At 38.8% G+C, this 26880-nt stretch overlaps 1 protein-coding gene across 8 annotated transcripts; it reads left to right on the top strand.

Moving 5' to 3' along the window:
• The first annotated feature begins 105 nt into the window (after positions 1–105).
• Positions 106–26639, top strand: PDPK1 (3-phosphoinositide dependent protein kinase 1). 8 transcript variants are annotated; one of them, XM_030459535.1, is made up of 15 exons: positions 194–212; positions 9086–9136; positions 10733–11002; positions 11989–12031; positions 12223–12360; positions 13570–13714; positions 14450–14547; positions 15330–15405; positions 17029–17097; positions 17545–17641; positions 18806–18979; positions 19252–19469; positions 20105–20162; positions 21048–21200; positions 21734–26639. In XM_030459535.1, exons 3-15 carry the CDS (start codon positions 10790–10792, stop codon positions 21839–21841), a joined length of 1590 nt encoding a protein of 529 aa, XP_030315395.1. In that variant the 5' UTR covers positions 194–212; positions 9086–9136; positions 10733–10789; the 3' UTR covers positions 21842–26639. The 8 variants fall into 8 exon arrangements, with proteins under 8 accessions (XP_030315391.1, XP_030315395.1, XP_030315394.1 ...); XM_030459534.1 differs by having other exon boundaries at positions 198–223; XM_030459532.1 differs by lacking the exon at positions 194–212 and adding an exon at positions 345–426.
• Positions 26640–26880: the final 241 nt, after the last annotated feature.

Here is a 26880-nt window from a genome sequence, read left to right on the forward strand (position 1 = left end):
CCCTGATGACGTCACCACTCCGCCGCTCCCGCGGCATTCTTGCGTCCTGACACGCACCCGGATGTGAGCGCGCGGAGGGAGCTTCTTCCGCCCTCACCCCGCTCCGCCGCCCGCCCGGAACCGCGGCCGCCGGCGTCACCGCGCGCACTGCGCCTGCTCGAAGCGGCCGTGGACGCGGAGGCTGATGGGGGATGCGCTGCCCGTGCCCGAGCGTGAGTAGCAGGTAGCTCCACTCATGAGAGAGCGAGCGTCACGGAAGTCCCGCCTGCAGCGGAGGGGGGGGGGCATTGTTGTGGTGACCTCACGAGCGGGGGATGCGGGCGCCCCATTGGCCCGGGCTGGGCCGTGCGAGGGGAGCTTAAAGGGTGAGGGGAGCGGGGGCCGCGCCGGCCGGGCGGGCCCATGGCCAGCACCAGCAGCCACCTGGTGAGTCCGGGTCGCGGGGTCCGTGCTGCGGGCTCCCAAGGTTGCCGGCGGCCCGCGAGGTTCGCCGGGGGAAGAAGTAGGCCCGGGCGCCGGGGCTGGCCCGTGACGGAGCGGCCGCCCGTGTCCCGCACGCCGCCGGGGTTTCGGGGGCGGCCCTGCCGCCCGCTCGCACAGGGAGAGCGGCCGGGCGAGCTCTGCCCTCGGCGGGGCCCGCCGCGGAGCTGCTGCTCCCGGTCCTCGTTTCCCCTCCTGGGTCGCCGCGGGCCCCGCGAGAGGGCCCCGCTGTCGCCCCAGGCACCGGCAGGGCCTTGAGGCGTGGGGCTGGCGCAGCGGCGGGCGACCCCAGCTCGGCCTGTCAGCGGGAGGAGGCGAGCGGAGGCTGCTGTTGCTGTCGCTGTTGCTGTGACCGAGGCGGTCGCCCCGCGGCCTCTGGCGGAGCTTCGCACTCGGTTCCGGGTGCGAGGCGTTGGCGTGGCTGTGTCGGACCGGGCCCCGCCGGGAGCCGATGCCCAGGGAGAGCCACCTGTTCCTCTGAGATCCGCCTTTTGTTCGGTGGGAACAGACGTGAGGAGGGCAGTGAGGGTCGTGTGGGACGCCGGTTGTTTACGTTGTGTGACAGTGTGAAACTCGTAACGTTTTGCGAGCGCTGAGTAACGTGAGGTGGGGTTGTAGCTGATGCGCAGAAGTGGTAATGGTAAATCTTAATTTGCATTGTAGTTTATAGAGTTGAGTTAGTGCAGAAATTCCCCTATGGTCAGCGTGCTTTTACAAAATTAAATACTTGCTTTTGTTGCTGTCATTGTTGCCAACAGGCAAAGGGATGCTCCTTATCCCTGTGTTCATGCTGCTGAGCTTTTGTGTCTGGTGTTCTTTCTGTGGGCTGTAAGCTGGCAAGCTTCCCTTTGCAGCAGCATTTAAAACTTTTTCATAGTTGGAATTGGTTAGAGTCTTCTGCATGGGGACTGGGGCAGCTGCATTGATTCATGGAGTCAGGTTTCACTGTGCTCTCCTTCACACTCGTTGCTTTTTTCATCAGGGTGTTGCATGTTTGTTGATGGAAGATGAGAATTATGTGAAATATGTGAGGACATGGAATACTGGATCAAGGATTATGAAATACAGCAATGTTTGATTAGTAAAGGAATTAGTTTTGCTTTCCTGTCACTTGAAAGAGCTCTATATGACTACTTCTCAGCATCAGAGATGACTTCTGTTTACTTGGCCTCTTAAATGGGGACTGTGCTTCCCTTTGTGCTTCTGTCCTTGTTTCTTGCATTTGTTTCCAGGTTTTTCTCTCCAAAATACTTTTATTTATGTTCTTTTTCTAAAGACTTCTTAGGTCCTTGCCTGTAAAAGAAACATATAAAGAGACAATGATAGAAGGACAAAGTTGACAACCATCTTATTTTAGTTTTAATAATTTTTTCAGGGTAACTTATTTTTAATTCCTTCTCTTCCATCCCTTTTAATACTTTCCTGGTCTGGTGAGTAGCAGTATCAGACAGGTTCAGCTAACCTTTTTGTAATTCAGATTATATCAAGTATGGGAAATCAGTATTTTGGAAACTCTGAGGAGGTTACTGTTAATGTCTGTGTGATGGAATTAATGACATTAATTAGCTCTGTTGTTGTTTTACTGAAGCAGCAAAGGACTGGGGGAGGGGAATAGACCACAACTTTGAAAGGAATATACCAGCGTTCCTCTATCAGAACAGTTAAATTTTGTATTCGTGTTTGTGGAGACAATTCCTAAAACATTCTATTAACATTTTTCTGAAAGCATGGTGCTAAGGGGAGAATTGCACTTTTAAGAAAGAAACAACTTCAATGCTGCTTTAGTTGCAGGTGTCAGTGCAGTCTTAGTTATTTGCAGTTAATGCCTTCATTATCGCATGTTTGGTCTGACATGAAGAAGTGCTCTTCCTCTCAAATGAAGAGTCTGAAGGCATGGTTATTGCACCTACATTTCTAGCAACAATTTCACTGTCAGGTTTAGCTGCTCTAGTGATTGTTGTATTCTACCAGCACTTCTGACCTGGGGACTGGAGGGATTTTTCCCTGCATTACTCACTGCTTAACAGTCTCTTCTCTTGGGTTTGCAGGGTACATCTCTGACTAATCTTTCTCACTCACTAATAGGCTTTCAACTTTTTTTCTGTAAACCTCTTACCAAAGCAGACAGCAGGAACAGAAAACAGTGAAAGATGCAGATGTTGAGGTGATTGTCAAAGGGAAAAAATGGAAGAAGCTTAAGAGGTGCAATTTTGTATTCATGCATGTTTCTATCATGAGAAGTGCTGGTAGCTAATGGAAAGGGAGCAGTCCAGGTAATAAGAGTGATCTTCAAATAAGCAGTGAACTCACTGTGTAGGTAGGGTTTATTTTTGTTTTTCAAAAGCAAATTATTCTTTGGCTTGTTTGTCTGGTAGTTAGTGCTAGAAGGAATGTCTGTTCCACGTATCTCTTGAAACTCTACACGCAGATTGCTGTAGCTGCACGCTGTAAGACACCCTGCAGACTCTTAATGGTTTCCCAAAGCAGATCAGTTGGAAGGCAGCGTTGCAGGAAAAACTTGGAAAGGGCTGCTGGCTATTGAAGTGCATACAAAGATTTTGGTACAGAAGACATGAAGCCAGAGGTGCTTTGTTAGACTGGAAAAAGTAATAAACTTGCAGTTTACTTAACAGCAAACTTGCATTTTATCTATTTTTTTTTCTAGGAAAGCTGTATGAATTTCTATAGAACTAGAACATTTGTGGCATCAGAGAATATGCAAGTTAGAAATTATTTTTTAATATGGAAAGATAAAAAAATTAATACAGAAAGCACTATGTTTCAAAGATAAAAATCCTTCTCCAAGGTCCTCAGGTTGGAGTTTTTGAAGAAATTGTATGAAGCCAAGGAATTTCTGGCATTTCAAATGGGAAAACTTTTTTGCAGGTGGCAAAGTTAGGTTATGTATATGTAATGAAGAAGCAAAAAAGGGGAACAGGATGATTTTTCTGCCTCCCCACTTCCCTTTCTGACATCTTACATGCAGGTAAACTTGTGGAAGATTACTAAAGTCTAACTGAAGTGTATGTAATGATTGAACATAGCATGCACAAAGTTGTTATTTGGTCTAGAACCTTATTTTTCACACTGCAGTTCTGTAGGAAATAACTTGTTTGTTGTTTGATTAAATATTTAAGCTTGGATTTGCTTTCTGCTTTAACAGACCATCTGTAAATACTTCTGACAAATGTTTTAGGACTCTTTATGGCAAAAAATTGCAAGGGTCAATTTACTTAGCACATTCTTCTGAAAATAAAATAGCAAATTTGATGTTCACTTCTTTAGTAATCCTAAAGAAATTAGATTTCCAGCTCTCTATTGCACTGTGCAACTTCTGTATACTCCTTCTACATACTGCCACCTCCGTGTGGCCAGTTCTCTACTCTTCCCCCCAAACTGTTCCCTTTGCTGTCTGGAATTGCTGGCAAGGAGCCTGGTGTGGGAAGTCCTTTTGTGTTTGTTAGCATGAGCCCTGTCCATACTCAACAGCACCTCTTGGAATTGGTGTGCTTCATGATGTAATGGATGGTGCAGAATATGCTCCAGACTGCTGCGGTTACTTTTGTTTTCCTGTGAGCTGCCCTGGATCTGTTTGTGTGAAATGAATTCTCAATGACTTGTTTACATATGAAGCCATTTGGGCCATAGGCTGACTTTAGGTTCTTAGAGATTTTTGTGGTTGTCTGTTTCTGATCTGTTTTGAGGCTAGGGACAGGAACAGGTAGTGGAGGGAGGCCTGAAGTAGTGTCTGCCTCTGAAGGTGCTTTGAATTTAAGTGCTTTGTTTGGCAGTGGTGGAGGTTAGAGGCTAATTGGCTGAAGTGCAGATTCTTACAAATCCTTTCATTAGCTTTAATCCCTGCTTGACTTTGGAGTTAGGATCCTGGAAATTTGTGGAGGAAATAACATGTGTAAGGCTGTTAAATTTAGAATAATGCATTTGCAATAACTAAGATGCTGTGCTCAATATTGCTCTCTGTATGCAAGAAACTAACAAATTCAGTCTTATGGATAAAATAGCTGTCTTCCCTAAATGAAGAGTGAAGACTATCTAACAATGTAGAGATGTTCTCTGTGGTCCCAAATCCTTGAACCTTTGGTTATATTTTTTCTGTTGTAACATGAATCTTATTTCCTCTTTGCTCTCTTATGGATAAACTGCTTTATAGATTTACTGCAAAAAAAGCAAGGAACTGGTCATAGGTGATGTGTTCAGTTTTGAAGGAAGCGTAGTGTCAAAACTGAGCTTTGCCTCTGTTATTTTGAGATCATTTTACATGAACAATATCCTGTGTCTCCCCAAACTTTAAAACACTCTTTGCATACCATGAACTTTTTGAGGATGTACATCCAGAAAGCTTAAGAAGAAAACTCAGTTAATGTTGATTCTTTTTCAAAATTAACTTCTTTTTTATGTTTTGAAAACAGAATTTCTATCTTCCAAAATTGATTTTTGAAGCCTATAGCCAGCTAGAAATGTATTACCAGGACATTACTTTTAAAGAAATCTTCTTTTCCTTTAAACAGGAGCAATTTCTATCAACAAACTTTGTTAAATAGATTTCAAATTTTTTTTTTCCTGTTTTGGAGGGGGGAGGTTAATCAGTTTTATGCAGTTTTATGTTAGTGCATCAGTGAGTGCTTATCTTCTGTGTTGGAGAGGTTTCAAGGTTTCAAATGACGCTACACTAGAAGGTGAGCATAGTTGTTTTCATGGGTCAGATCCTAGACTTCTTTAATTAGTTAGTATGGCAGTCTGTTTAAACAACAACAAAAATCCTCCCTCTTTAAATTTACATGATTCATTAATAAAAACAGTCCATCAAGATTTTTCATGTGCCAATTTCTGAGATAAAAAAATCTTACTCCAGATAGATGCATGACTTCAGAATCTTTTGCAAAACCAAGTTAAATGTAGTAATCAGTAACCATTTATGAGCCTTGATCAGAGTATAGATTCTTGACAAATCGTCCTCATTTGGTTTTGCTACTCATAATGGTTTCTTTCTTCCAGAGAAGTTGATGGGCAGTTTGTTTGGTTATGAGCCAGGGCTTCAGTTCTGTACAGTAATCTTTGCATACCATTTGACCATCAGGTTTCAAAGAGTGCTGATGCAGCTTTACACAACATAAACCACTGTGCTATACAAGAATAACATTTGTTGTTAATGCCTTTTTTAATATCTGCAAGGAACTGATACTTGGGGTAGGGTTCTTATTGCAGCTTGAGGAAAAGGGCTTACTATGATACCCAAATAACTTTTCGGTAGAAAAATGGCATCCTGTTGTCCTGGGACAGCATATCTTTGGCATCTTTGTAACCCTGTACAGTTTTCACGTAGGTGCCTCGTTTGTTTTTTTTGTTTGTTTGTTGTTGGGGTTTTTTTTGCTCGATTTTATTTGTGATGATTTTGTGTTTGTATTCATTTCAGTTTTGTAATCTTTGTCTTATATGACAGTATCAAAATAATTTAGAAAACCTCTCAGGTCAAGCTTATCTAAAAATGTCTTTAGCAAAGTATCAGTATTGATAAATAGTAGCTAGACAGCTCTTATTTCTGAAACTACAAAAAGCATGACCAGTGAAATCAATTACCTTCTCTGAATGTGAAGAAAAGGCCTGTGTTCCTCCTTAGTTGCACAGCTAAATATATACTCCATGTTTTTACTTGAAGACTGTATTAATATGGACATGGAATTTTAGATGCATAGGTTTTGGAAGATCTTCCTGTTCTCTATCAAAGGGCTTTGTCAAAGATGTAAAACTTGAGCTTGGACAGCCAGCGAGGGTATCTTATGTACCATGTACTGTCTGTTTTTGCACTGTCTCAAAACGCATTTGTAAGCGAAAAGGTTAATTTATAGATACCCTAGAATGCTTCTACATTCCTTTCTGAACCCTGTAATTTCTTCTGCAGAGTTTACTAATTCAGGGCATATGCTTCTATTGGTTTATTTTCATGGTAGTCTGTGAACTTCTTGTTATAATTTAGTCTAACACTTATGACATACACCTCTCAGTGATTCTTATGTCCTGTAAGATTTGTATTGAATTGCAGATTGCTCTTATTTCAGACTTCTATATTCTCTGAGACCACAAGGCTAAACCAGTCAGATTCTTTAATAAACACAGATTTCAGGAGCCTCACGTAGCCTGATGATTTAATGTTTTTCCAGGAGATGTGTCTTGATTTTCTCCTGAACTGGTTTGTTTTGATTTTTCTCCTTACTGTTTCCACGGTAGTAGTGGCAGTAAGATTTTCAAGTTCTGTATATTCAGGTATGGACTAGCTTGAGCTCTTCATCTGCTTGTTTCCCACTGTTAGGCCAAAGTTCTTGGACCATATTGAAATTTGTAGTAAAGTTTTGGTAGAAACAAATGTAAAGTCTCACTAATTTACAAGAAGCTGTAGGTTACTTTAAGTAAGAGCTACACTTTTTTGCCAAATGGTGTGTGGTGGTTCGGTTTTTTTCCCTCAGTCTTTGAATTTATGCAATTATCATTTCAATCCTTTTGGTTTGAGAGTCAATCCAGATGTGAACTGGAAGAGATCATTGGTTGGGGATGAATGTTGATTGTAAGTTTTTCAATAGTTTATCCAATTTTACTTAGAATGTGTCCCATATTCATTTTCATCAATAGTATTCTGCATTTCAGACACTGTGTAATGCTAAGTCAAATGTTTTATGTATGTGTATCTGCATTGTTTTGTTTACTAGACCTGTAATACAGTAAAGCATAAAGAACATTCATAAGAGGGTTGTGCCAATGTTCTAGCTTATACAGTTCCATCAGCATTATTTATTATCAAAGCAAGTATTCCAGTTGAGATGTAGAGCTCCTGTTGCTGTGTGTAAAAAATACTTTTTTTGCAAGGTGTGTTTCCACACAGCCTTATAGTTAAGTGGATGGAAGAGCTTTTCTGTTCACATCTGCACAGTGTCTTCATGCAGACAGCCTCAGTAATGCAGTCAGCTGCTGAAGTCAGTGTTACCAGACAAGTGGTAGGTTACACCTGTTCACACCAACTTTCTTTGTAAAAGAAATGAGACTTTGCTAATATAGTTTAAGTGGTAGCAAAGTCATCTTCAGGGCTGTGTCACGTCAGTTAGAGTGGAAGTAAGGGATTCTGGAAGCTCCAGAAGGCCTAGACCCTACAAGTATTTTTTGCTGCTATTAGTGTTGGTAGGACTGTGTTAAAAGCACAGTCTTGCAGATTTTATGGTGGGGAAAAGCTAGTGACTTGCAGTTGTCATTGTACTTGCTTTATAGCAGGGGGCTAGAGCTAGAGGATCAATGGTTATCAGTGTGGTCCACAGTGATGTGTGGTATGCTGTACTCTGTGAGGGTCTGTGCTTTCACTGAATTGCCATCTGAAAAATGGGGGTGCTTGCTGGAAGGGGAGAGCATCCTTTTCTGAGAACTGCGAATGCAGTTTAGGTAGTTTTTAAATTCTTCAGTGATTGACTTCATGCCTCACTAAATAAGTCTGTGTCTAGCAGCAGGAAAATCTTAAATTTGATTTTTGTAAAAGGGCAGCTGGACAAGGCTGGACCAGATAAGGAAGTCTGTATTCTGTCTCTGGCGTATGTGAAGACATATGTATGCATATACATATATCTCATATACATGAGAATATACTTGAGTATATGGTCTCTGCAGATGTTTTTTTTTTAATCTTTCAAAGTAAAACTGAGAAAGTAAATAGTACAGGACACAAAATACTAAACAAGAATATTTGGAGTGTAAAAAGACAAGTGTAGGAGTAGCCTTTTCTGTATATGTTCAGGTACAGCATACCTAGTTGCATAGTTTTGTCATTTCTTAGGCAATTGATATTTTAGATCTCTTGCATCTTCCTCTGTCCTTGTTCTTAATCTTGACTTTCCTTTGAGAAAGTCAGGGGACCAATTGACGTTATACCTTCTCTGGAAATAACCTCTCCCTACAAAGTCCTTTACTCCCATCTCTCTTTCCCATAGGACTTTTCTATACTTGATAGTCTTTGTGATTTGGTTTCAGATACTGTGCAAGGAAATACAAGGATACTGTGCATCCAGTACCTCCCCTCCACACCTTTTTTTTTTTTTTTCTCAGTGCTCTCTGGTGCTATTTTGGTGTGTTGGTTTTTTTTTTTTTTCATTTGTTTGTTTTTTAAGGTGATCTTACTAAATGCAAAATCTAACCAGATCCCCCACAATGCTGCTGCTTTAGTTACCTGTAAACCCTCAGTTGCTCTGCAATAGCCTGACTAGAGCCAGTCAGTCATTTAAATCCTAGTATTTATTCTCATTGTGTGCTTTTTATTTACTATATTTTAATTGATGGGATGCACGTTATTGTTGAGCAGTTGTGCTCGTCAGCCTTGCTGCACTTTGACAGGAAAGGGCACATTCTGGTTTTAATTCCAGCTGCTGTTTGAGTAACTGTCTGAAGGAATGATTATTCAGTTGGGCTCTGAGAATGCTAGGGACAGTAACTAGTCTGGAGAAGGTATCAGCTAAAATATCTACACAGAAGTCATAAAAGGAACCATGACCTACAGCACATGTACTTTGTGCTGTATTTGTAATAGCAGCATCAATATACTTTCTTCTTTTCAAAGGGAGGAATGCTGTGTGACCAATTCTGAGAAGAGGCATTTACTGCTCTCTGGGTGAGTTAGTGAACCTTTCAAAAAGCAACATCTGTCTCAAGAGTCTTCCCCCAGCCATGCCCCCCTTTTGTTCTAACAAAAAGTGTAAAAAATGTAGTAAATAACTATTATCATAGACTGATTCCTCATCAGTCTGCTGTATCACAAAGCTTGGACAAAGGTCTAATAAAAGCTGTTACCTAAGGAGCAATAGGGATCCTGGAGCAGGTAGACTGCATGCAGATTGGAGAGAGAATCTTCCCTTTTGCTTCTCTGAGGATATTTTTGGTTACTTTTCTAATAATAGATGATTTTCAAACTTGTGGGAATTGATTCTCTACTCTCTGTAACTGCTGTACTCTTTTAGACTTTGTTAATTAGAGTCAATTTAGGAAGCATAAATCTGCATGCTTAGAAATGTTTCTCATTGTTCTGTAATGTCACTAAATGTGTAAGTAAAGTGTACTTCTGAGCTGTAACTTCTTTTTGAAAGAAATCTAGCTGTAAATTAGGGCTGCTTTTCCCTACTGCATAGAGCACAGTCAGGTGAGCAATTGCTAATTTGCTAGCTAGGTACTTTTAAGTCCATGTGCGTGAGTGAATGCAAGTCCAAGTGCCATCTAAAGAGGCTTCTGCTAGAAATGTAGAAAAATGTTCTGAATCAAGTTGAAATTCATAAGGTAAAAAATTATTTTTGTCAGAAGTAAAGTCAATTTGAATGTCAACATGAGGTATGTTACAGACTAGGTCAGAGTTATATAATACATCTGTTTTGAGGAGACTTTCAGTAAGTCATAGTTTCAAGCTGCTTGGATGTATGTTAAAATATTGAGATTAAAAATAATTTTCTAGCATGGAATTAATTTTCTTAAATATTCCCTCTATTTGCATAGCATTTCAGTTTTTATTGTCAGAAGTAATTCAGCAGAGCTCTCCTATTGTCTATGTTTTCTGGACAGTTTCTAGAAAAACGTTTGAAGCAGACATCTGACAAGATTAACGCAGAGTTATTGCAAGCAGAGAGGGAGAACAGCTTGGTGTGTTTCCTTGGTCTGGGAAAAATTCACAAAATGGCACTAAATGATGATTTTCATTGTGTATTACAAGAATCCGTATTTAGAGTGTATCCTCTTGTACTTGGTATTTTCTGAGCTGTATCTGGTTCTTTGATTTGGAATGGGGATGTGTTTATGTGACCATATGTACAGTTTAAATAGTATAATCTCCCTTGTTTTCAAAGGTCATGGACCAGAGCATTCTTCAAGGAAAGTATTAGATATTTAATATTTAATATTAAGTTATTAAATCCTCCATCTGATCTGCATTTTGTATGTTCTCTTTTCTTCCTGTCACTCTCCAGTGTGGATCAAAGAGAAATACTGTTGGAGAAAGTGAAATTTCAAGTAAAAATGTAGGCATGTATCCCTTGTTCCCATTAAAGTTTTCATGCTTTACTTGATCATTTAGAGTTCGTTGTAACTTGGATCCCTAGACTAATGTTATTAATTACAACCGTTTCAAATAGGACTGTGTATGATGCTTGTATGGAAATAAAGTGCAAATATATTTGGTAATTATTTGAAAGTATGGGACTAACAGTTTTGTTTCTCTTTTCAGTATGATGCTGTTCCAATCCAGTCTAGTGTGGTGTTATGCTCTTGTTCATCCCCATCAATGGTGAGGAACCAAGCAGATTCCAGCACTCCATCTGTCATTTCCACCTGTGGCAGCAGACAGGGACCTAACATGGAGAGCACTGCAGCTGAATCGATATCTAGCTCAAACTCCTTGCAGCAACATCCAGGACAGCAGCCTCCACAGCCTCGAAAGAAACGACCTGATGACTTTAAATTTGGGAAAATTCTGGGTGAAGGATCTTTTTCAACGGTAACTTCACTTCTAATGAGAGCGTCAAAGATCTTAACTAAACTTCAAAGTTTGTTGTGCAAATTCTGTTGATGAGATTTAAATCTGGAGAGAACAACTTGAAGAGCAAATGAGCAGGGCATAGTGATTTTAACTTTAAAAATTAAAGTGTTCCTCTAAATGTGGGCACTGATTTTTCAAATAAATTTTAAACTCATCAGAAATTCCATTGTATCCTGGTGATGTGATGATTTGATTTTTAGTAGACAGAGCTTTCTAACGTAACTTTGATAGCATAATGTGTTAGAATTTTGATATAAATTATTGGAACTGGATGAGAAGTGTCTCATGGTAAGAACTTCTGTGCATTTTCCTGTCTGTGTCAGAAGCTACTGTCAGATTCCTAGGGAAGAAAGTAAGAACAGTGATACATACCCAGTATTTTTTATGAGCCTCTAGTGTCCTGGCCCTGAAGGACATCATCAGTGTAGTCACCTGTCGTTACAAGGTTACTGCTCACATTCATGTAAGAAGACCTTAAGACCTTGTCTTAGAAGTTGTCTTTTACAGAATTTCTTTCTTGAAGATGAGCTCTAATTTGGGTTTTTCCAAAAGCTTTTTTTCTTAAAAAACATAGAACTGTTTACCTGAAGCTTTTTCCCTTGCTTCTACTAGTTGGAAATCTGTCATTCCCTTTCTTTAAATATTTTTCCTTACAAACTTCCTTTAAGAAGATTTGGCCATTTACTGAGATTTGTGTCACAATAAATCTTCAAATTATCTTCTGGAAAAAAGGTAAATTAGTGGTTACCCAGTCAGGTGTGTAAGTTTTAGCAAAGCAAGTGTTATACTTAACTGCATGAACACATGCTTAATTTTGTTGATTGCAGTTCTGATAGCTGTTACTTTGGACAGTCAGTGTTCTCAGTACTTCTAGAAGATCAGAATCAATGTTAGTATATGTCTTTAATGAATGGTTACAATATATTTTCTTCCCTCTGGCACAGGTTGTCTTGGCTCGAGAATTGGCAAGTTCTAGAGAATATGCCAGTGAGTATTGACTCCTTCAACATGAACTTTTAAAAAACTCATCATCAGCGTAATCCTGTTACAAAACATCTGCTTTAAAACTAGAACTGGTGGTTTTACGATAATTTTATCTTACAAAAACACCTCAAAAATTACTTAGATGGACTTCATTTGATTGCATCTACTGAATTTTCACTCTTTTTTCCATTAAGTTAAAATACTAGAAAAGCGTCATATCATAAAAGAGAACAAAGTGCCATATGTGACACGAGAGAGAGATGTGATGTCCCGCCTCGATCACCCTTTCTTTGTGAAACTCTATTTCACCTTTCAGGATGATGAAAAGCTATGTATCCTTTGCATTTCAAAACTTGCTATAACACTTTCTTAAACATAACAATCCTCAGTTTTGGTTCCTTTGAAACATTGTCCAACAGGAAGGATGAAAATAACTTGAGGAATTTGTGTCTTAATATCCACGGTGAAACTTTTGCATTAATGCTTTTAGTAGAAATTAAGCAAACAGAATGATTGTGGCCCCTCAAAGAGACAAGTGCATGATTTCTGGGATAGAGGAAGTGAATAAAAGAGTAACTTATAATGTCCATGAGGTAAATGCTGAAGGGTGACTTGCAAGTTTAAAATTATTAAAAGAAAAAAAAAAAAGTTAGGAGGTGTAGGAGAAATATGTTAGACATGTTTTTTCCTGATATGTACAGTAAAACACCACAATTTCTGTGTTTAGAATAGGGATAGCCAACTATATTTACTACTATTTCTTATTTGAAAAATAAGGTATATTAAAATTTTTCATATGTAAAACTGATTGCAGAATAGTATGAAGGATAGAAAGTTGAATTTCTTATGTTTGGGCCACTAGTTCCCAAGTTCTTTCTCCAGCAGTAATTGCAAAGTACAGTTATATCTTGAAAGCTCATTGGTTTGCAGTCAGCTTTTTTTTTTTTCTTGTGATGAAAATGTTAATCATGTGAATTTCCTCCTAATCTTCCTGCTTCAGTTTGGCTGTGCCAAGCGTAAAAGATAGATAAGTCTGTTCCTGGGGTTGATAAGTAGTAGTGTTTTTCACAGTGGCTGCTGGCAGTACTAACAGGCCCCATACTGTGTATACATGCATACACTAACAGCTTGCAGGTCTCCCTTCTCTCATGAGAACATTTGCTTTTTGAACACTACACTGATTTTGAAACTTTGAGGATGGGACCATTTTAAACTTAGATTGCTATGACTGTAAGTAGTTCTCCTTGAGGTCAATTATGTGTACAGTTTGAACGAATTAACTCAGATGACTGAATGGAAAAACTCCAAACTTACCCCTTTATGCAGTCTTTGCTAGGCCAGTATAATTTGGTCTTGTGTCTAAGATTGTTAATACATTTAAGAAACTGCTTTGGATGATTACATTGTGACGTTGCAAATTAACCAACTTCACATTCCCATTATTTGCATATTTTTAGTGGAGTTCCTGTCTTTGGAATGAGTTGTAAGGATTTTTTCTTTAGAATGTTTTACTGACAGACCTTAACTATACTTTCATTCAGATTTTGGGCTTAGTTATGCCAAAAATGGAGAGCTGCTGAAGTATATACGCAAAATTGGCTCATTTGATGAGACTTGTACAAGGTTTTATACTGCTGAAATTGTATCAGCCCTGGAGTATTTGCATGGGAAAGGAATAATTCACAGGTAATACAAAGCTGTGACCAAAATGCATTTGATTAGGCACAAGATGTATTTTCTAGAAATGTTCTTCATGAAATCTAAAGGAAAGATGCTAATGAAAGCAGAATAATATTTCATGACTGTTAGTGCTGCTGTTAACACAGAGAGCTAGATGAAGAAAACTTTGGGAAGAGGGCCAATCTCAGTTATTATACTAACATTACCAAAAGCTTGTCTTGTTCAAGCTTGACCAGTTGGTCTAGGAATGGAAACTGAATTTTTAAACTATTTTTTTTCCTGCAGTGTGGTTTACAGTTCTTACTGTACAGAACTGTCCTTACAGTTCTTACTGAGAGCAGGGGACTGCCATTTTTTTACTAACTGGAGTTTTGCACTGAGTATAGAGGCCTTGGAGATCTCACTGCCTTATCAATCTGCCAAATAGTTACTTAGATTAAGGCTTAGAAGTGAAAGGGTTTTTTTTGTTGTTTTGTATTTTTTGCATGTTAGCAAGTGATACAGACAGTAGCTTAGTTTGAAATTATTCCTTACTTCAAGTCTTCTGAGAAAAAATGTTAATTAATGAGCTTTTCAAAATCTGTTGGAAGTCTGCGTGTTGACAGCTACAAGTTAGAGAAGAGTTGGCACAATGATGTTTGTAGAATGTCTGCCTCATTTATGATAGCATTATGCATGTAAGTCAGGCAGCTTTGCAGCTTAAATTTGTGCTATTTAAATGTAAAATTTTGCCCTTTTCAGGGATCTTAAGCCAGAGAACATCTTGCTAAATGAAGATATGCACATTCAAATAACAGACTTTGGAACAGCAAAAGTTCTATCTGCAGATAGCAGACAAGGTATGCCATAATTTACTTCATCATGTGGAACAGCTATGGCAGGTGGTTGTTTGAAAATGTATGTGTGTTGTATTTACCAACCTGTAACCTTCAATTATTATGTCTTATTTCACAAAATTATTGAGAGATCTGAGGCAGTCTTGACCATCACTGCTTAGGTTGTCAGAAGAGCTAGTAGGTAGTATAGCCAGCTAAATCAACAAACATAGTGGGGAATTAAACTACTTCAAATTAGTTTTCACTTGCGAGGCAAGAGTATGAACAAAGGGTTAATATGAGTCATCTGAAACAGTAAGTTTTGAATCTGCTTATGTATTTTATTTAGTTCCAGTGACTGTCAGAGTTGCTCAAATGTGAAGGTTACAGAATTCTTGTCACTAGTTGCTCAGTATTAACCTGTGAATCAATTACAATAAAAAAATTGCCTTAAAAAAGCACTAAACTGAATTTGATAAACTGAATGTTTCACTCAAATGCAGTAAGCTTGTATTGGTAGATTTTATACCTAACAAAGTGTGTTTGCCTAGTTTCAAATGAATGCCTATGAAATGAAATTAATTCAAATGAATTCAACAAAATGCCTGGTTTCTTGAACCAAATAGGTATCACTGTGATTGATTGTTTTGCTTCTTCTAAATGGGTTTTGTGAATGGGTAGAGAAATAAAATTCCAGTGGGCTCTTTGGAGCATTAGATAACTTGCAGTAGTGGGGCAGGGGTGGAAGTGGGAGATTGATTTCCCATAAATGTGTATTTGCTAATTTATTTCAATTTTCTAACCAGCGCGAGCAAACTCATTTGTAGGGACAGCCCAGTATGTTTCTCCTGAGCTGCTGACAGAGAAATCTGCCTGTAAAAGGTGAGGACTCTCTTGTATATATAGCCTCCTTTTTGTTTGTGTCTTAAGAAAAGATTTAAGTGAAAAGGCTGCATTGTGAATATTTTTTTTCGCATAAAACATTTTGAGGAAAGGATTTTAATTCTGAAGTGCCAAATGCTGCAATAAGTTGGATGCATCTTTGAACTGTGATAGTGGATAATATGCATTCTTTTTAGTCTCGTTATATACCCATTGATCATTTTGACTGAGAATTCAGTGGTTTTACACATGTTCAAGACTAGCTGTTGTGGAATGGTGACTGTATACTGGTTTTTTCCAAAATTGTGTTGCTAGCCTACTCTTCTGTCAAGGAATGAAGTGAAAACAATGAGGAGATTATGCTAGGCAGGTTTGTCCAATAAATCACAGGTTGGAAGAGACCATCCAGTCCAACCTTTGACCAACACCATAATCTAACTACTAAACCATGTCCTTAAGGACCAGCTCCAAATGCCTTTTAAATGCCTCCAGAGGTGGTGAATCCATCACTGTCCTGGGCCATTCCAGTGCCTGACAACCCTCTCAGGGAAAAAACATTTCCTAATATCCATCCTAAACCTCCCCTGGCACAGCTTCCATCCATTCTCTCTGGTCCTATCACAGTTGACTCAGGAGCAGAGGCTGTTTCCCTCCTTGCTCCAACCTCCCTTGAGGTAAGTCAAGAGAGCAATAAGGTCTCCTCTCATCTCCTCTTCTCCAGACCGAGCACCCCCAGCTCCCTCAGCTCCTCACAGGACTTGTGTCCCAGGCCCTTCCTGAGCTTTGTTGTCCTTCTCTGGACATGCTCCAGCACTTCTCTGTCCCTCTTATAGTGAGGTGCCCAGACTGAACACAGAACTCAAGATGCAGCCTCCCCAGAGCTGAGTACAGAGGGATGATCACCTCCCTGTTCCTACTGGCCACTGAGTTCCTAACAAAAGCCAGGATGCCATTGGCCTTCTCGGCCACCTGCTCACACTGCTGACTCAATATATTAAGTTGACTGTCAACCAATATCCCCAGGTCCCTTTCCAACTTACAGCTCTCTCACCACACTTCTCCAAGTCTGTAGCTCCCCATGGGGTGCAAGACCTGGCACTTGGCCTTGTTAACCTTGTACAATGAGATCTAGCAGTGAGCTTTTCCTAGTTGGCTCAGTCACCAGATCTGTTAGGAAGTTGTGTTCCACACACTTCAAGAATCTCCAGAACTGCTTCCTCTCTGCAGTATTATATTACCAGCAGACATCTGATAAGTTGAAGTCTCCCACAAGAACAAGGGAAATCTCCCCATCTTGGTCTTCCAGTTCAGGGAGCTGTACCCTCAGGGAGCAATTGGCATTGACAAAGACTGAGGCAAAATGAGCACTCAGCAGTTGAGCCTTTTCCGTGTCGTCAGTCACAAGCTTCCCTCCCAGGTCTAGTAGAGGGGGGAGATTCTCCCTAGCTCTTCTTTTGCTATTTCTATATGTATAGAAACTTTTTCTATTATCTTTAATGATGCTGGCCAGATTTAATTCAAGGTGATACGTGTTCATGCTATGTTCTAACTAGCAGAAGCTTAAGATTTAGTTTTAATTTAAACACTTACAACAAGCTATATGTCTTGTCTTTTCTTTTGAAGCTCTGACCTCTGGGCTTTGGGATGTATAATATATCAGCTTGTAGCTGGATTGCCTCCATTTAGAGCTGGGTAAGAAATTTAAGCTATTTCTTTGCATGTGCATCATTAATATATTGACTTGGTTTTGCTTTTACCTTACTACCACTTCTGAAGCACAACTTTTCATTGTGCAGTGTTTATGTCAATGTCATGTCTGTTTTTATTTGTCCTTCTGATATCATGAAGATTCTTAGAGAGCTATATCTGGAGTTGCTGCAAGTGATTCCTTAATTTGTCCTAGGATTCCACATAGTTTGTACAGTAAAGATAACTACCTACATGAATAGGGTGTGAGGCACCTCTGTATTGAGGTGCATTGGGGATCATACCTGGAAAACTGTACCCCTTTACCTTAGGAAGATTTATGGGAATGTGACTTAACTTAGAGATCCCTTTTAATATTTGTCCAGGTTATGCAGTGTTAAGGTGAAAGAACTATGGAGAGCTAATAACAAAGCTAATATCTTTCTCTTGCAGAAATGAATATCTTATATTCCAGAAGATAATAAAGTTGGAATATGACTTCCCAGAAAAATTTTTTCCCAAGGCAAAAGACCTTGTTGAAAAGTTATTGGTAAATATTTGCTGCTGTTAAATAATTTGATGATGTTGGAAATATTCACCTTATGTAACTTCCTAAAGTTTCTGTGCACTCTGTTGCAAATCTTACAGTAACAATGTCTGTGAGCTGACTGACTGCACAGGGGACTGTCTTGAAATTCAACATCCCGTATTAGTCAGCACTTATTATATTTTTCAAATGCGAATTTTAATGTCTGACACAAAAGTGGAAGCAAATTATTTATAGATACTGTGTATTGCACATAAGTTAAGATTCAAATACTCAGGTTTATGTAGTACTCTGATTATTGTTGAACTGTATAATGAATATTTTAGTTAAAAGCAGTGCGCTATGCATCACAATATGTATTACAATATAAATCAACGTACCTTGCATTTTAGCATGCACTTTCCTTGCATTTACTACATTTTAATAGTGCCAGCCAAAGGATTACTCTGTGTGTGAATGTTTGACAGGATGAAAAAATAGTTCTATCTTGTAACTGAGATTCAACCATTACAATAAAATGAATTTACAGAGAGCATGTTTGATAGTATAAGCTTCTTAAAGTTTGTTGTCTGGCATACTAGCAAGGGGCAGGGAGGTGAGTAGGAAACTCAGGGTCTTATGCTTGTGGGTGTTGAGTGAATCCATTGTAAAGGGCCTAGCAGCAGGTTGCTGTGACCAGGCCAGCTCTATGGCTGTCTGTGCCTGCTGAAAGATAAGGTCCAGGCTGCATCAGCATCCTGAGAACTGTGTAGTTTTAGGGCTCTTGAAAGGCTGATGTTTGACACCAGCTATAGCTTTCCCAGGTTCTTGAATGTCAGAATATACACACAGAGAATAATTCATTGAAGTATAGCCTAGCATCCCATTCTAATTTTTGCTTGTGTCTTTATGAAGAAACAAAGCCAAAAAGTTGTGTGGACCCAAAGAAATGCTCCTTTGTCTAGCTGTGTGAGCTAGTCTAATACAAAATGTTGCTAAAAACCCCATACTGACTAATGACATCTTTTATTTAAGCAATCTCCTTATGGTCCATATATACATATGAATGCTCAAGTCAGTGAGAACAACTGATTTAAAGTTTTTGCATGCTACTGCTCAAATGGGAATGGTGCTTGCTCTTTCCTTGTCATTATTCTATGCATGTTAATTTAATTGTAATTTACTCAGGTTCTAGATGCTACCAACAGATTAGGTTGTGAAGAAATGGGAGGATATGGACCTCTTAAGGCTCACCCCTTCTTTGAATCTATTGTGTGGGAGAACCTACATCTTCAGACACCTCCAAAACTTACAGCCTATTTACCTGCTATGTCAGAGGACGATGAAGATTGTTATGGAAATGTATGTTTGTCTATTGCTGTATTAATTCATTCAATAATTAACATTTGAACTAGTCTTCATTTTTTTCTGATAAAGTGAGTGGAAAAAGTACTCTTTGGCTTGCTTTTGACCCAGCATACTTCTTTTTGGATAAGTGTCTGTTAATCTATGGAGAGTAGGCTGCTTTTTTGCCCAAAAGCATAATGAACAAAACCATGCATAAATTAAAAGCTGCAATCGAGTGGAAAATAAGGTTTTTAATTAAAGAAATTTAATTTTGTTTCCTCCCTTAGTATGACAATCTCCTGAGTCAGTTTGGTTGCATGCAAGTTTCTGGTTCTGCCTCTTCCCATTCACTGTCTGCCCCAGAGACAAGTACAACACAGACATCTGGAGGAAATATTGAACAGTATATTCATGATCTTGACAACAATTCCTTTGAGCTGGACTTACAGTTTTCTGAGGATGAAAAGAGGTTACTTCTGGCAAAACAGGCTGGTGGAAATCCTTGGTAAGATCTTTGAATAAAGCACATCTGTTACTTGCACAGCAATCAGAATCCAGAAAATTAAAGTTATTTTGATTCAGGTTAATATTTGTCAATCTTAATGTATTCAAGCAACTAGATTTTTCTTGACCTCTATTTTTAAAGCAATATCAACAAAACCCTAATACTATGTTTCTGTAATGTACAAGGTATAGAAGATGTTGTGGAGTATGTTTATAAGACAGGCAGAAATGATGAAATGCCAGTGCTGAGAAGTCTTCCCTCCACAGAGTCCTATAACTAGAAAAGGTTCCTTCTTTCTTACAGTTGCCATAAGTTGTTTTTTTGGGTTTGTTTTTTTTTTTTTTGAATGATAGTGTGCTATTGATATCTAAGAAAAATATGCCTGGACCATGCATTTATATAGTGTTTCTCTCCACTCTTGAATTTTCTCATCTGTGCTTTTCATACCCCTCCTTTCAGATTTTAGATTGGAATGGAATGAGGAAGAGTCCAAAACAAATCTAGTAAAGTTAGACTCCTTGGCAGAAAAAGAGGCACTAAGGAGAGACATGAAAATTTGCATAATAATAAAAATAATAAAGCTGTTTCAGTGGAAGAATTACTTCTTGACTGATAGTTTTCTTTTGTTTTTTAAGGCATCAGTTTGTAGAAAATAACTTAATACTAAAAATGGGTCCAGTGGACAAAAGAAAGGTAAGGGCTCTTCTTAACTCCCTGTAACGATAGCTCTCACATTTTCGCACAGTTGCACAGATAAGGAACCTGCTTTAGAGTTTCCTTGTTTAACTTATTTGTAAATGTCAAATAGTTATGTTTGTTTTTTTAAATGTACGTTTTCCTTATAAGTAGATTGGGCTTTTTGTAACTTAATGGTGTGCTCTTGATTTTTAGAAAAGACTAAAAGTAGATGTGTTGTTGATCCTTTTATTTTGAGAGTGTAGTAAACAAATTTTCCCCTTCTTTTCCCCCTCCCCCTCTTTCTGGGTCATACTATATAACCCAAAAAATGCTTTGTCTTGATGGGTGTCTGCATGTGGATTGAGCCACAAATACCATAAAATAAAATACAAGCCCATATTGTTCTGAACTGTGGTGTTTTTTTCCTGGATCCAACTATTGTCTGTATTCTGAGAGGCAGAGATGACATTAGAACAGCTTTCAGTGTTAATTTTAATGTGGTACAAACTAGCTATGACAGTTTGTGGCAGCTTTACATGTAGTCTCTCTTCCATCTAAGTCACTACCTGCTTGTTTCTAATTTTCTTCACAAATTCATGAGCATTGATTTCTGTGCTGGAACCTTTGACAAGTAGATTTTGCTTTGCTCTGTTTTTCTAGAACCTGAACATGCTTTCCTAAAATAGTAGGAATGTTGCCATGTAGTAGGAATGTACTACAACTCACTAAGAAAGGAGTGGAATGCAATAGGTAAAGCAAAGGAAAAACAAAAAAGTCCCCCAAACTCAGACATACTGTCCAGTCACTGACACATTTTCGCTCTACCTCTGTTGCTAGATTCAGAGATCTCCACATTTACTTGTTCCCTCATGCTTGTTCTTGCACTGCCACCCTTGTTAGGGATTGTTTGCACGTCGGCGCCAATTGCTGCTCACAGAAGGGCCCCACCTGTACTACGTGGATCCTGTCAACAAAGTTCTAAAAGGAGAAATTCCATGGTCTTTAGAGCTGCGGCCAGAAGCCAAGAATTTTAAGACCTTTTTTGTTCACACAGTAAGTAACTTCAGTTTCTTTGTAAGTTGCACTAAGGTTGTTGGACAATTATTTTAAGGTGTTAACAAGTAAATTTTCCTGGGGGAAATACAGTGCCTTAACCTAAAATGTTGATAGTCTTCATTTTTAAAAAAGCTCACAGAACTCGGACCCCAGATAAAAAAACACAAACAGAAACCTCCCCAATATATGCTTTTCCCACAAAAATGCGAGTGTTTGTTTTTAATTGTTATTCATGTGTAAATAAAAAAGTGGATTTGGGGATTTAAGGAAGTTCTTAAGAAAGCTAGTTAAAATTTAGGCTTCTTTGTATATAGTGGATCACAAGGAGCGTACCAGCAGTATATTGTCAGTTGACAAATGCCAGATGCATTGTTATTCAGTAATATATAATGTTATATAACTGTGAATTTAACTTTTGGTAAGTTTTTATGACCTGCTTCTGAAGAGATTTTTTAATTGATAAATGAAGAGTAATTACTGCTTTTTGGTTAAACTGTATTTGGAGTAATTAAAATGTTATTCACTTATAGCCAAACAGGACATATTACCTGATGGACCCAAGTGGGAATGCTCATAAATGGTGCAAAAAGATACATGAAGTTTGGCGGCACAGATACCACCAGAATGCTGCTAAATAGTAAAGCTCATCCAAAATTTCCCAGTTTCCCTACTTGCTGCTAGAACTCCATGTGCAGCCGATCAGAGGAATCTTCGACCCACCTATTACCATCTCAAGGGGAAGCATATGTCTGAATTTTTTTTTGTTGTTTTGTTTGGTTTTTATTTTCCTTTTTTTTGTTTTTTTGTTTGTTTTAAGAGAGAAAAGCAAAAACCTAATGGAATTCAGGGTCGCTTTGCTCGCTCTTTGTGCTTCTGTTGAGGCTTCCACATACATATCATTGCAGTGCAGATCTTGCTTTTGTGCACTTCAGCTTAGTTTCTGCTGCAGGTTAGTGGATAGACCTTGCATTACCAGCTTCACTTAAAATGAGTTAAAACCAATCCACACGCACACACACCGAATCATGTACCAGCCTTGCATTTTATGGGGCTGGAGTTTTCTGTGACTTTCAGATTATCATTAAACTGTATTTCATCAGGGAGCTTTTATATGCCTCTCCTAAGCACCACCTCTTAGTTTTCTCTTCCTTTCCCCACTGTCCCCCAGTTTATTGGTATATGGCATTTGTAGCCAGATCAGTTGCACCCTTGTGTAATTTCTAATATAGTTCTGGTTGCAAGATTTATGTGGTACTTTAGTAATTATGTGAATGAATCAGATGTATGTATCTGGCAGACAGGCTCCAATGATACAGGTTTTGAGAGAATAAAATGTTCAATGTGGCACTGAAAGTTTTCTAAAATTGAAACATTGGCTTCTGAAGCATATAAGATTTTAAACGTTCAATTTAGATTTTAATGAGTCATACATGTGTTTAATCAAGGGACAGTAAACTTACCGGCATGCTTTTAACTAACACTAACCAAAAAATTAACTAGTTAGTATGGGGTATAAAAGGTTACTATTGAAGTAGTAAATAGTTTTTCACCTTTTCAGGAGCTGAGGGCTAGAAGCTTTCTTTCCAGGGTGTGCATGTATTGTGCATTTTAGTGGAGCCAGCCTATTTACCTGGGTAGAGAGGGAAGTGTGAAAACTTTGTACAATTGATAATTTGATCTTTTTTATCTCATTGTATAAGGAGATGTACAAATCCTATTTATGGTCCTTAGTCAAATATTTAGCAGCTCTGAAAAAAAAATTAAGCAATTGAACTATTAGATCCTTAAAGTAACCTGGTTAAAAAAATAAAAGGAAAATATTGTTAAAAAGGGGAAAATATATGGTACTTAAATCATATCTGTAAAATGAAAATGTTTCTCATATCAGTCTCCTTTATCCTCTTCAGATTAAGATGTTTCTGTAGTCAAACATTTTTTGTTATGATGCAAAGACAAATTTGTTAATTTGTGCTAAATAAGTGCTAAAACCAACTTCCCTAATGGTATTTTCAACATGCCCATGTTGCAGAGAGGAATGGTCTGGACAAAGGCATCCCTTCCTTGTTTTAAAAGCAGTATAAACATGACACCTATTTGTTCACTTTCTACACTTACAACCTCTTTACATTTTGAAGTCTCATACTACAGTGTGCTTTTCCTTCCACCAAAATAAGAAATGTTCCACTGTAATGTTGAATAAACTTACGGGCTACTGTTCTAGAAGTAGTATTTTAAAAACAGTGGCTTATAAAGATTTCTCAGAAAATGCATAAATGTTGGAGATTTTTTTGTTGTACAGAGTTAAGGAGATTTATTATTGATCTCTTAAACTGTGTTACATGATTGTAGTTGATGGCAAGTTAGCTTTTCCAGTATCTTTCAGTCTTTACAGAAGAGAGTGCTGTTGCTTTTACTTTTGGAGGAACTGCATTCTTATAATCTTCTGTTGCCCCACCAGGTACACAGGCTTGACAAAAGTAAATCACTGGCTTACAGTTCCTGGTGTTGAGAGCTGAGGTGTCCTGTAAAATGGCTGAGATGAGAAAGACAGAACACCATTCCCTTTGCTTCATGAGAAAATTCATCACATACAAGGCACACTCCTTGACACTAAAATTTGATTAGCATAGTACACCTTCGGTCTGTGCTAGTATTAATCCTGTATTTACCATTCTAACCATTATGACATTCATTGTTCTCTCCCAGTCAAATTCCAGCTATGTGTTGGCAACCCTACTGAATCAGGATTTAGTCTTTGGTGCAGACATGTAGACATATTCCAAACATTATACAGGAGAGTTTGACAGTGATGAAGATTCATGGTGCCACAACTGTTCAGTGTGGCAAAACTTGACCTGACAAAAAAGTCTGGTAAAGTTGTTTTGCTAAAGTGACCAACTTAGCTTCATTAGGAGCAGTAATGAGCTCCATTGGCTTGTTCACTAATTGGAAATCCAAGGATGCCTAAACATGTTTTCCTGTATTATTTAGATTTGTAGTAATTTTGCCATAACAAAGTAATTACTCTTTTTCACACCCTAAAAATCCTCTCTCAGTAGACTTGTATCCTGTCCACTAGAACCTTTCAGACAAAGAAATCTTGATAGCAGTAAGCTGTCAGGGTGTTGTCTGGAAGTCTGTCTGCATACTAGTATTCCTTTTTTTTTTTTTTTTTTTTTTTTTTTTTTCCCTTCTCCCAATTATGTCAACCTGTGAGCATCTCTTACAGGCATCCCTCCATTTAGAACTTCAGCGTTCCAAATCAAGTCTTCCTTTGCTGCTTTTTCAGGGAGGGACTTGAACTTTTCTGGGAAGGGATATTTGTCTGCCTTGGACTGTGAAATCTGTGGTTTTTGAAAGATGGCAGTAGAATAAGGCATGACAAAGCAACCATATGGATTTAAGTATGTTTCAACAGTTTGTCCACTTAAATGTGTATTGGCAGATGCTGAATATTATGAAAGACTTGTTCCTGTTTTAAATGCTTATATCTGAAGCGGGGTAGCTTCAGATCTTTGTCCTGAAGATTATTCCTGTCATTCATGGGAGTTCATGGAAGGAAATGTAGAAGGGAGGCTCTTCAGAGCTGCAGATAAGCCAATTAATTTCTCTGCTCTTTATCTGTGTTTTTTCAAAGCACAAAAGGGATTGTTAGGCACTTGAAGACTGTTATTAAGACTCCTCACTGCACACACCTACTGAGAATCCAAACTCTTGATTGATTTATTTTATCTTTTATGTTTTGGACATTTGCCAATCATCCTATAAAGAATCTGGTCAGTAATGTCTGTTTGCTTTGCTTGATTTGAACTTCATGAAGGTGTTTACTGCATCTGTTTTATGTAGGATGGAGCTTAAAGAATGAAATACTACTACTAGAAAGGATTTTTGAATCAAGCTGTTCTATTCAGTGTCCAGCCCAGTTACAGGAAGTTTAGAACTACTTTGATAAACTGGAGAGATTAGATTATTACCATTGGCCTGGAAGTCCAGTTTTAGGAAGGATTTCTTCAGATGAGATGCTGAGGCATTGTGAGCAGACTGACATTACAAATTAAGATCTCATTTGCTAAGCACTTAGATGCTGAAGACGTCGAACTATCAGGTAGTTTGTGCTCCACTTACTTTTCTCTTTCTTATCTGATTGAGCTGTGAAGTGACTGATGTATTATCAGCCTGGGAAAAGCTCTATAGGTTTAAACCAAGATTTGGTAACTATAACCCTTTTCTGTAGCTGAAGATGTTTAATGTACTTGATACCATTATGTTTTGTGCTGAGAACTTTGAGGAATCCTGACGTGTAAAGTCAACACAATTACTTCATTTGGCCTGTGAACAAAAATTTGATTTTAACACCTTGCTGAGGGGGAGAACTTGTATATTAATAGTTGCCTAAAGATGTGGTCTGTGGATTTCATTCTTCTAGTGAGTTACATGAATAGGTGTGGTATTTATAACTGAAATTTTGCTGGATGCCTATAATAATTTATGCAATTATTTAATCAAACGGAAGTGCTCATGCAAATCTTGATGACACAGATTGTCCATCAGCTGATAAGTGAGCTTACAGCCATCCAATTCTCTGACCCAAAATGGCATACTTCCAGTCAAGACTAGTAACTTAATGTTTCCTTCTTTCTTAGAAGAAATAAGACTTACACAGAGAGGTTCTTAAGCACCCGGTAATGTGGTCTGTCAGTGTGACAGAGAATCTAGATGTTGCCATTTGACAAAGCTTCCTGTGATGTGTACTAACTCTGATTGGATGTGGCAAATGTTCTAAATTGTAGCAGAACTTATATTTACTGTATCTGACAAAAGAGAAAAAGTAGGAACCAGGAACTATAATCAGTTTTCATAATTGTATGCTAGCTGTTTTCAGGTTGGTGGCAGTCAGTTACGTGTGTAATATTTTCTACCTGATTTGTAGCTGTAACTGTGATGTACAGATAAAAGAAAACTGAAAACAAACAAAAAACCCCAACCCCCCTCAACAAATGCCACAAAACAATCTCCCCTCCTCCAAGAACTCGTGAAAACAAGCAAATAATGCAATGATAGAAGATACACAGTTTTGTATTTTTATTCTTCTAAGGTTCTTTGCTGGCTCTTGTTGGCCTCTAGTTCAGTCTGTGTTATTTAAATTCTAATATATGAATTATTTGGATTGAATTCATGTTCGGGGCCATGGTGTTGTATGTATTGATGTACAGCCTTGAATGTGAATAATTATTGTAAACTATATTTTACACCTTTTTTTTTTTTTTCTGGCTTTATTATATAAATTTTCTATTGGTTGATGATTTAATCATCTCATAATTTAATGACTGTTTATTCTCCTCTCGACAGATCTCTGTGCTGTAGATGTGTAGTTAGTGACCGGATGATGGATTCACCTATGCTCGGTAGTCTGTAATAAAGGCATGTAGGGTCCTGGCTCGGCCTCCGCCTCTTCCTTCCGCGCCGAACCTCCGAGACGGCGGCGACGCCCCCACAACGGGCCCGCCCCCCCGCCTGCCCGCCTTGCCGCTTCCCCCCCGGGGCCACCCCCGGTCCTGCCCCTTCCCTCCCGGGGCCACCCCCCTCCTCAGTCCTGCCTCTTCCCCCCGGGCCGCCCCCATCCCTGCCCTCCCGCCCCTCCTGGGCTGAGGCCGCTGCAGCCCGGGCTGAGGGGGGA

Source organism: Calypte anna, chromosome 14 (genome assembly GCF_003957555.1).
Source record: "Calypte anna isolate BGI_N300 chromosome 14, bCalAnn1_v1.p, whole genome shotgun sequence".
Taxonomy (NCBI): Eukaryota; Metazoa; Chordata; class Aves; order Apodiformes; family Trochilidae; genus Calypte; species Calypte anna.